Source organism: Echeneis naucrates, chromosome 16 (genome assembly GCF_900963305.1).
Source record: "Echeneis naucrates chromosome 16, fEcheNa1.1, whole genome shotgun sequence".
NCBI classification, from domain to species: domain Eukaryota; kingdom Metazoa; phylum Chordata; class Actinopteri; order Carangiformes; family Echeneidae; genus Echeneis; species Echeneis naucrates.
The window spans coordinates 16,713,737-16,725,017 of NC_042526.1; the positions used below are offsets into that span (position 1 = coordinate 16,713,737).

At 42.3% G+C, this 11,281-nt stretch overlaps 1 protein-coding gene across 1 annotated transcript; it reads right to left on the reverse strand.

Annotated features, from left to right (window-relative positions):
* Window positions 1–859: 859 nt before the first annotated feature.
* Window positions 860–10,914, reverse strand: cnot4a (CCR4-NOT transcription complex, subunit 4a). Its single transcript, XM_029522544.1, has 13 exons — window positions 10,703–10,914; window positions 8,657–8,879; window positions 8,073–8,270; window positions 7,808–7,894; window positions 7,487–7,588; window positions 7,140–7,265; window positions 6,909–7,033; window positions 6,606–6,812; window positions 6,462–6,519; window positions 6,103–6,358; window positions 4,661–5,161; window positions 4,175–4,408; window positions 860–2,803 (listed from the first exon to the last, which is right to left on the reverse strand). Exons 2-13 carry the CDS (start codon window positions 8,828–8,830, stop codon window positions 2,478–2,480), a joined length of 2,394 nt encoding a protein of 797 aa, XP_029378404.1. The 5' UTR covers window positions 8,831–8,879; window positions 10,703–10,914; the 3' UTR covers window positions 860–2,477.
* Between the last annotated feature and the right edge of the window lie 367 nt (window positions 10,915–11,281).

The window sequence follows — 11,281 nt, forward strand, 5'->3', positions numbered from 1 at the left end:
TGAAGACAAGAAAAATGTATCTTAAATGTAGTTTATTTTCCTCAAAGGCTAAAGATGGTGGAGGCTGTCTCAATTTTGTCATTGGTAGAGGTCACACTCAGATTTTGGAAGCCCCTTGAGTAAATGTTTTGATGTCACTGAAAACAATGATAAGTCGCAGCCCAAATTATAACTAACTGTGGATTTCAATCATGCGCTTGATGTCAGCCTGGAATCATGAAATCGCAGAGATATGGAGGTGTCCAACTGTGATTCACCACTGCAGAAATAGTGAACTACACTGTTTTAATCCTGGCTGCGCTCCTCATCGAGTTTGTCACAAGTCGTATAGGACAAAAAAAAAAAAAAAGTCTCTGCTGCAGGTATTTCACTGCTGCATTGGCCGGTGAGAGAGCAGAGGAGCAAAGTGAATGACTGTGATATGAACACATGCTGCTACAGCACAAAAAAAAAAAAAAAAAAATCATTGCCTCCTCCTGATCTGCACCAACACCCACACTGGCTGAATGTGACTACGATTTGTTGAAATAATTGAAATAAATAGTATTGGGTGATATAAACGTGGTGTATGTACAGCTACAGTAGTCTCTGAGTGTCATCCTGTGTAACCTTGAGCAATTCAACTCAAGTTTGACTGCAGAGCTTTATCATTGACAGAAATTCATCTGCCCCCTAGTGGACCGTTGGAATAACAAAGTGATTCTTTTTTCTCCTCTCAATACTGGAGTGATATATATTATGATGGTGAGTACATTAAAGTTTAAATATTCATAAGTGCACATGTTTGAGTCAGGATGGTGAGAACACAACAGCAGACAAACACCAGCTCTGACTTCAGTTTTATTTAAGGTTCATTTTTCCAGACCTGCAGAGGACAGTTCACTTCCTTTTAAGCGCCTCAATTTGTTTTTTTTTTCCTCGCAACATCATGTTAAAACCCATTGTATGACTCTGTGTTGGTTTCTCCTGGATGAGTTTGTTCATTTCTGTGAATACTGTTAAATAGAGAACAGCAGGAGGGGGGTGGGGCTGGGGTGGGGGTTGGGTGATAAGAGAGAGAGAGAAAGAGAGAGACAGCAAACACGGATCAGAATTAAGACTTCAAAAAGAAAAAAGGCGGTGGTCAGAGGTCGGTCTCAAATCCTAAAGGCTGAGAGCTCTTTAAATCACTACTACAGTACTTGGTATCGTCTTGCAGCACCTTCCTTTGTGACACAAACTCACATACAGTTGCTGAAGTCAAATACAATATTGCATATTTTTCAGCAATAGTTGGCGACTCCCCTTCCAATCACTCAAGCTCCTTTCCCTCATCGGTCCATTTTAAGGCCTCGTTAAAGCCCTCGTGGGTCAAACAAAGGGACCTGTCTACCCTTTTGCTACCCTTATTAGTATTTTTGTTGTGTCCACACCCATCTAGTCGTTGCCGTGTCTACCAGGTGGCTGTCCGTGTTAGGGCTAGCTACTGTAGGTACCACACAGTGGCACTTTGAGTAAGAGTCTAACCCTAGTGCTCAGGATGTGTGCCACGATCTCCCAAAGCCCTGGCTCCCTGCAGTTAGGCAGTGCTCTATCCTCTGATACAGAGGTTCAGCAAAATTTTCCCTCCAGCAGGACAAGGCCAGCGGGAGCCTTCCACTAAAGGGAATATGGGCCAAGTGGCCTCTCAAGCAGACCATTTGTGTCCCTACCTAACAGGGAGCCCATGCATAGCCTGTGCCCTCAACTCCCCTGTGTCATCTGCATTCACTCTCTACTCACCAAATCTCAGCTGCTTTTTTTTTTTTTTAACTTTTTTTTTTTTGCATCTTTTTAAAACCACTCTCAAATAAGCTAAGTGCCAACCCCTTATTTTTTTCTCTCTCACGTTGTCTTTGTCACAACTCAGCTGTAAGAGTTAACCGTTTCACAGTCTCCTGTTTTAGTGGGGAGAATGAGGGTCTTTGGGGCAAAGCTTCATAGAGCAGATTCACAGCTTGCTTCATTCCTCAAAAACTAATCGCGACTTCAACTTTCCAAAAAAACACAAATGTTGTTCATGCTTACTCATTAGTTACTTTTTAAAAAAGACCTCACTTCAGCTAATTTGTTTCATTGCCAGTTTGTGGAGTTGGTGAACTCTCATGCCACCATTGGGCGCCTGATGCTATACTGTTTCCTGTGCTCTCCATGAACAGCAAGCTACACAATGAATCCCCATGTTACACCCAGAACTAGGTCTAAGGAGTGGTGATGGTAGCAGACAAAGGGTACCGATAACTTGTGTGCCACAAACAAAACAAAAACAAATAGGCCTTCGGAGTAGACAAAAAGGAAGGAGGAAGAGAAAAAGAAGAAAGCATGTCTGTTACTTTGTTAATAATTTTTCATACTCTGCAGATTGGTGTGTATTGTACTGGGGGGAGGGGGAGAGGGGTACAGGATGAGTGGGTATAAAGTGGTAGTGGGGGAATGGATGGGTGTCTGCTGTAGTCTGTTCAGTGGCGGTCCACAGCGGCACTCTGTAGCAGCTCTGTGGCGGGCTGTCCTGGGGGTCTGAAGGCGGTCTGGAAGCCTGGAGGAGGGGAATGGAACTGGCTGGCTGGGTTAGCTGTTGGGGGGGGCATGTAGGGAGCCCAACCGGCAGCTCTGTGGTGGAGGGGGAGGTGGGCATCGAGGAGGCTGCTGTGGAGGGGCTGTGGAGTGGGCACTGCTGAACTGGCTGGACCATCCATCTCTGTGAGAGCCTGCAGGGACTTGAGCCAGTGTGGCGGGTTGTCGTCCTGGAGACAGTCTAAACTGCTGCCTGCCGAGGCCGGGATGCCTGAGGGTGGAACAGGAGAGAAAGTGTTCACAGGATGAGTGACGGCAAAAACACAGTGGGGACACTCTTGCATAAAGTGTGGTATATCCAAATGCTGTGAAGCATATGTTTAGTTCTGAACTCATTGGCATTAATTTGTGCCATTAAAAAAAAAAATGTCATAAATAGTGCTTATCAACATTGTAGATTCACTCAGAGGACTTCAGAGCTTAAGTGATTAATTGATTGGTTGATTGACAGAAGATTAAAGCAAAATTGCCAAAAAGCTTTATGCAACATTTAAAATATTCAAAAAGGAAGGAGTAAAATATTCTTTGATCGACCATTAATTTCCAAAAGTGAATGAATCCACCAATTATTCTATGAATAAATTATGTCAGAGTCTTTAACTTTGTGAGTGATATTATTGTTGCTTGAATCCCAGTTGCACCACTAATTATCAAGTGCAATAGAAATCCAAAAATTAGAATAATAAAAAAAAAAAAAAATACATTGGACATTATTTCAAATGCGTTTTGCTGTCATATATTTTGCCCACATTTTTTGTCAGTTTCAACACCTTTGTCATATACGTGATGCTAGAGGACAATTGATGGTTTCCATGTCCACATGATGAAAATTTCCTTCATCTGCCCAAATCCACACAATGTTTGGGAGGACCCTGTGTGGACATTTGACATTTTCAGACATCTCCATGCAGACTGCCTGCACTGTGAGTACTGACAGACAAGTACATGTCTTATTTATCCACCATAGTTCTTGTTAAGCTGCAGAGCATAAATGCTTGTCCTTTTTTGTGTACTTGTTCATATTTTTCAGCAAAAATACAGGAGTACTTCTTTCTGTTGTTAGGATGCCAAAATGTTTTGTAGCATGCATGTATGCATGCATGCAACAGAAGTGCATCCACGTCCACAGGACACGCAGAAAATCCAGCAGGCCTCAATTGCAACTTTAATGATAGGGATTCTTCTACTAGTTACTTAAAAAAGTCATCATCCAATCAAGATGTCGAAATATTGAAAAAGCACATTGCAATTTCTCAGAGGGTGAACAGACACTGAAACCTGAAATACCAACTTCAAGAAAGAACTTCAAGGATTAGTTGACTCCCTGATTAATTACTATATAAACAATGAACCATTCTTACTTTAGAAACCAGTAATGAATATTTTCCAACATTTTCTTATGTTATACAGATAAAACAAATAAAAGAATTTAAGTAGAAGATTATTTTAAAAAAAGGATAGTTAGTTACAGCCATACATTGAATTTACAGTGACATAACATGTTTGCTTAACAATTGACTTGAACAATTAATAGAATATCAAAATTGTTATAAAATTTTCTGGTGATAATGAGAGTTTCTACCTGTGATGATAGCAGGATCCATCCAACTGGTTGTGCCATCCCAGCTCAGGCTGTGTGAGATGCCGGCTGGCCCCGCTGGCCCACCAATGTGATTAACACTGTTGGAGGATGAGGATGATGAAGAGGAAGAGGAGTTTGGGAGACCCCCAAAGTTGATATTGATGTTGGGCAGGAGGGCCCTCAAGCCATCCTGCCACTCTTTCACATTTAAGCCGTCTATAGAGCCACTATTTTCTGCAGGAGAGAAGAACAATGTGTTGTGATCACAGACCAGTGGTCAACTGCAGTACTGCATCTATTAGCATTTTTGTTTCCTCTCTAAGGTCAGTAGAAGTTAATCAAAACACAGACCATAACACTTAGTCTCAGTGTGCATGCTGTGTGACATTCAATAACATCATTACGTAGCACATCTGATCATGGCTTTCACATGAACTACTTCCATAGGAAATAGAAAGGTACCACAGTGACCCAGGTGGCTGGTACCTGAGATGGGGATCCCTCCCAGTCCTGTGTTATGCTGAGGGGGCAGATTCAGGTCCAGGAAGTTACTGTGTGAGGCAGCACTGGCTGAGTGGTTCAAGTGTGTGAGGTTATTCCGTGTGGGAACGCTCATCCAGGGGTGTCTGGCGGCTGGCTGCTGCTGCTGACTGGCCTGGCTGTTCTGACTGCCGGGAAAACTGAAGGAGCTGTAGATGGCTCTGTGGTGAAGCTGGGGGAGGCGTGGCAGGCCGCTGGGGAAGTGGTGAGAGGTGGTGCTTGGGTTGGGGGGTGGCAGACTGGGACCATGATTGCTCCCCTGAGGGAGGGGCCCTGGGGATGAGGGACTCTGGTCCTGCACTGACAGCTCCTTCTCTATCAGATCGGCCAAAGCCTTGCGTGTGACGTCAAAAGGATCGAAGCCCAGGTCGTCATCCTGCTGTTTGCTGGACGAGCCAAAGCCAAAGGCCGCCTGCCAGTCTGTGGAAGAAGACACTGGTATTGTATCTGCGAGGAAAGAAGACAGACAGTTTACTGCGGTGTCCACACTGAGAGAAATGCTTTTTCCATTAACAGACATAGGGCTTCTTTGACTTAGAATTACTTTTTAGCTGATTGGCTGGTTCAGAGCTATATCTGTCACCAAGTAAATACACTAAGTTTGGAATATGCTGCTTTAAGTGTCTTAAATTGTACTTGACACAACCTTGATAAACTATACATTGTTTCTAAGCTCTACATCTCTTTATATCTGTGCAAAGCACTTTAGTGTTGCCATATCACTGCAGCTGTTGACACAGCATTCAGAGTTGCCATGGCAGTTGTTTTATACACTTAAGCTGCAACTACAAAACATGTCACATTCTCTGTAAACTAAACATGGCGAGACAAACATACTGACCCTTATGCAATGTTTGTGACTCTAACTTCGGTTCTTCTTCTCTTACATTCATTCTTTTGACTTGGTTGCAAAATCAAAGGATAACCTTTTAAAAAAGGCCAAGGGCTGTGACGTTAATCACAAACAGAACTCTGCACATTAATATGGTGGTGTTTGATAACAGGCTTAATCAATCAAATGACCTCTCGAATGTTTTTCTCACGGAGATGAACGTTCGATCGAAATGCCTTTCAAAAGGTTATGAAAAACGAATAAATATTTGTGAGCAGTACAGCAAAGACAGAGATGCATGATTCAGTAATGACTAATGAATTAGAGCTCATTTCCCATTAAAGGAATACAAAAAAAAAAAAAAAAAATTGACTAAATGTTGACAAGGTTTCTGACAAACAGCAGGGAGGCAGGCCTCTTATCCATTCTGCTAGTTTATTATCAACAGCTGCAGAAAATTAATTAGGTGTTTCCCCTACAGGTTATATTCTGGTGTACAATGCTAATAACCGGACTTGCATGAAAACAAATGGTCTGAATTAAGTCTTAATTGTACCTGATGTGAAGAGGCTCTGTGGTTCGGGGGTCATGGGCCAGTCTGAGCTGCCGCGGGGGGAGTTGGGGAAGGGGGGTAGGCCAGCAGGAAGAGGGTTAGGATGTCTGAAGTTACTGTTGTCTGAAAAGAGCGACTGGGACTCGGCTGCCGCACCCTCAAAGGGTGAACGAGCTGTGAGGTCTGACACGCTGATGGGCACCACCAGGCTGGGCTTAGTTAAGCCCGGGGGAGGGGAGGGGGAGTCACTGGTGGGTATCTAGAGAAAGCGAGAGGAACAAATACTCATGAATTGGTTTTGTGCCGAGCAAATTCACTGTTATTTCGATGTCACAGAAATATCAAGAGGTAAGGATAATTACCTGTTGTAAAGTCTCTCCATTTACTATACCAATTGATTCTGGGGGTTTGTCACTAGGACTGCAAACAGAAAAAACATTTGATATATAAACAGAAAATATTACTTTTAGTATATGGACATATGGCAGAGGAAAGGTTAGTGTTACCTGTTACTGTCACAGTTAGAGGAGAAAGGGGACAGGGCAGTACGCTGACCAGGACCCAGCTCTGCATCTAGCCCATCTGAAGCAATAACTTCTTGGTCTAGATAGTCTAGCAGTGGAGGGGACTTGCGGTCCTCTGAAAGCCCATTCGTCAGTTTGTTATGCCCTGACAGAGTTGGCCACCCATCTTTACCATTGCTATTGTTGGTTCTGTTACAAAGCAGTGGAAGAATAAAGCTTAACACAATAATCAGGACATACTGTGGATGCAATTAGAGGAGGAACATAGAAGTAATAAATGACAACCTCTGTGTGGAGTTGGATTTACTCTTTGACTTCTCTGTACCACATGCTGGAGGTTGTAGAAAGCTAGGGTTAATTTTATAGAGGTCTTGGAGGAGTTTCTGCTCATACTCTTGATGTTTTCCCGCCTAAAAACAAGAGAAGCAAACATACAGAAACTCTTTTCATCATGAAATCTTTTCAAACATTCACAATTCAGACATGACGGAGAAAAGATTGACTTTCACACTTTACCTGCATCTCCTCTTTAGTAAAGCTAGCTGCTTCATCTCCCAGCTCATGTAGATACATACAATCAGGTTTGGGACACTGCATACTTTTAAGGAAGTAACTGCAGTACTTTGTTGTGCCTAAAGAAGCCTTCAACAAAAACAGATACACTCTCAGCTCTCAGTATGAAATTACACATGAATACATAAATATAAAATTCTAAATTAAGGACTTACAAGAGTTTGATTTAATATTACTATTTCAACTTGCAAGTTCTTAAATAAAACATTATTAAAAATAGGAAGAGTTCATATAATAAATTGCTCTTAATGGGGAAAAAAATACATAGCATAACATAACTGCCATCTCACCTTGAGTGTTCTGCCATCAACAACCACATTGTTCACACACTGTATTGCCCTTAGAGCATCTTCAGAGCGGATGTAAGTGACATAAGCACTGGCACTAGGCCCCTGAAAAACCATAAAAAAGTAAGTAATTTAAACATACTAAATTTACTGCAGAGACGTTAACCTGTTTTTGCATCTCTGGGGCTACTATTAGCAATCATTTCCATGTTTATTTTCATCTCGGACCAATTGTTCTTCTCTTAACACACACAACAACACACACAAAGGTAAACCTATACATTTATTGTTAGTACATCCTGTTTGATTAATTCAACCTCTCACCTGTGAACCTGCGTAGGATGTGCTATTATTGATGACCACTTTATGGATTTTTCCAAACCTCCCAAAATATTCAGGTCGTTTTAAGACCTGTGGGCACAACACAAAAGAATAAGTTGCCAGAGTTTTGGTGCATGATGAACCCTTTAATGCACACTATTCAACATAAGCTTTACAGTTGAGTCTTTAGTGATTTTTTTCCTATAGAAATCTTCATATGCACAACATCAAAAGACTTCCTATTGTCACCCCATCACTCTGTGCTCACCTCTGGGTCAGCAAGTCGCTGTGAAAGTCCCACCACAAACACCAGATTTCTCTGGACAACTCTGACACTGGCCAGATGCTTGCGGTTTTCTGTCACCTTCTGCTTCTTCTCATTCTGTTTCTGCTTCTTTTCATTCTTTATCCTTTGGATCTCCTCCTGTGACAGAGGCTTGTACACAGCTGGGTCCTCTGGGTATGGCTACATAGGGAGGGGGGGAAAAAAAAAAAGTTTTGTTTTGTTTTGTTTTTTTTTGTTCATTGTTTGCAGAAAAAAATGCCCTGGATGTCCAAAGAAGTACCCTATTGAAGCATAGTGGCCAACGCAGGCCTTGAGTTAGGCAGCGTAGTGGTCCAATAGGCATCGGTTACCAAACTGCTGAGGTTACTGATTTAAATAATGTTTAAAAACCCAACTACTTTGAAAAGGCATCCAAATAGTTCAATTCTCTCAGTATTTGCATTTAGATGCTTAACATCCTCACATCTGCTTTGGTGAACTCATACTCTCTGCTGTCATAACATTAAAATCAGTCTCAATTTGTCAAGAATTTGTCTGCTACTGTGTTCATTTCATCATGTCCTCACCTTTCTGCAGGCAGGGCAGAGACCGTTCTCGTCTGTGCGGATGCGATGCCAACAGAAGCGGCAGATCTGGTAGCCACAGGTGCAGGGGAAGAAGTTGACGTCATCAATCTCTAACGGCTCCATGCACAGAGGGCACTCCATGGGGTCATCCTTCATTTCAGGGCTGTGGGACATCCTATGACGTGGCAAGGGTGAGTGTTGAAGCTGGTCACAGAGCACAGGGCTAAGAAAACAAAGACAGGAGACTAAACGTAAGAGTCCCATCACAATATGAGTGAAAATAATAAAAGATTAAAAATAAACTAAACAAATCCCTTCTACTTTTTGAACTTGTTCAAACACAAGCTGAAGAGCAGGATGATAAACAACAATCTGTTGGTAGTTTACTAGGTACATCTGGCTAGAACTACTTCAATCTATACAATCTAACTTCAAATAGAGGGCATAGTTTCCAGTCTTAAACTTTTTATGAAGGTGGGGATTCAACTTTTGGAGTCTGTAGTCTGTGGTGGTGGTGTTGAGTTGCATTGCATTCCATTTATTGTATCCTGTCTACTCTATCTAAACCACTGTAGATTAAGTACAAGTTCAGTAAATTTGTAAGCTAAATGATTAGTTGCTTGTCAGACAAATTACAAGTAGCACTGTAGCTATCAGTTATTTGCACAAATAACTAATTAAGTATTTAACCTAGAAAATGAAAAATATAAATGGCATCATCTTCATTTCATTAGGTCACAAGTAATAAAACCGCAAAAATTCCAAAATCTGAGAGAATGCACCGATTCTTCTGATTTTTGCATTAAAAATTAGTTGTTGCTGCTAGCAGTTTTTTTTTCCAGCTCCAGTAAATGGTTTAATGAGCAATTCATTGTTCCAGTCTGTTTTATTCCCCTCTATGCCTGAAAATTTTACGATTTTTTTTCCCCTCCTTTAACTGCTTCTTTTACAACAGAGGCTATCTCTGGATCAAAACGAAAAGGAGGGCCATAAAGGTGAACCGATGTCTCCCTAAGACAGTCACATCTTTAACTGAACAACACAACCTTCACAGAGTTATGCTTGATTGCATGGCTGATTAATATCTCTGCCTTGTTCATAGCTTTTAGCTAAATTTGTGTACATCCTCAAAACACAAGCTAGGATCACCACTGATGCGGATGTTGTGGTGTCTTTCATGGGTTGACAGTACTTTCTTCGACACATCGTCTTGACGGACGATAAAGAGAAATTGGGAAAAGCTGCGTTCATTGAGGGATGACTCGTCTGCTGATGGTAGCTCAGACCCAGCCTGGCTTTCTACGTGACAGCCCCGCTGCCATCAAACCGAGCCCGATAAAAGCCCACAGCGTTGAGCTTGAACTGGGCGATAGCAGGGAAATGCCAACATTTCCATTCCCTGGTAGTATCTTGCTATGAAATTCACATGCAAAAGGGCGTTACTACTCTTTTTGCAGATACCGCCTGGCTCGAAATGTCGTGTGCGAAGCCAGCGCACCTAGATGTCCAGGCTGGTAACTTTAGCTGCTCTGTCCGGAGGATCGTACATTATGACAGATGTTATTTGACTAACGTTGGGCTAAGCTAACGCTAGCTGCAAATTGGGTAAAAGAAGCCGGTCTCACCAAGAGCCGGTACCCAGGGGTACCTGGCAGTTTTGTCACAAAAATAAGACTCGCAGAGAGTTGTACTGAACGGATGTTGGTGTTAAACGCTTTGAAAAACGCATGACACAACGTTACGCGTTCTCCTACATTTTAACTGACAGCTTGCTTCGTGTTAACCGCTAGCATGCTACATTATCATGAAAGCGGACGGCGCGGCCTACACAAGCTAACGCTGTGCTGGAGGAAGCTTGCTGGCACCATAAACAACTGACACTGCTCTCACGACTGTAAGACAACCGGGGCAGTGTCGTGGCGAGCTGGGGCGCTGTCTGGTGTAATTCTCCGGAGTCCTATCGGACACAGCTGTCCTCTAATAAATGGGGGAGAATAGAGGAGGTCTAGCCCAGCTAGCAGCCCGGCTAATGCTAGCGTCACTTACCCTGTCCGTATTTAGCTTAGATTCCACTCCAAGGGAGTCACACCAGATTGGGCGGAGACTGCGAGCCAATGTATCAGAAATGTCAAAATTTCTATAAACGGCCACTCAAGAAACCGTAGATGTGTTGGTCTGCTGTAATCAAAAGGCTATTAAGATGTTTTTGCCCCTTTCTTTTCTTGGTATTGTGGAGACAATTTACGCTCAAACCACCATCTTAGCTAGCATTAAAGTTGGGAGGAGGGAATGGGGCAAGTATTCTGTGCCACTGAGTCTGCGCAGACGGACAGATTCTTTGTGGGACATTGAGTTTTCCGTGGGAATAAAAAGCACTTAGGGACATGTCAGCTTCTCTGCTTGGATATTGACATTTTGTGCTTTCAGTGTTACGACGAGTATTCTGTGCTGTTTTCATGCCAGACAGTGTAGTTTTATACTGTTCTCGTTATACTGAAACTGTGAATTAACCACAATTATTTTTTATTAATTCATTTAATTTCATGATGTCACTCCTATCCATTACTAATGAGTTACCTACGCTGGGCAAATATTTAATGAATGGAGAGATTAACGAAGTCTTTC

Coding starts and splice junctions, on each gene's coding strand:
- cnot4a (XM_029522544.1), bottom strand. CDS start 8,830: ATGTCCCACAGCCCTGAAATGAAGGATGACCCCATGGAGTGCCCTCTG. Junction 8,271..8,656: donor TCTGCCCTGCCTGCAGAAAG/GTGAGGACATGA, acceptor CTCCCTATGTAG/CCATACCCAGAGGACCCAGC. Junction 7,266..7,486: donor TTGATGGCAGAACACTCAAG/GTGAGATGGCAG, acceptor TTTTTGTTGAAG/GCTTCTTTAGGCACAACAAA.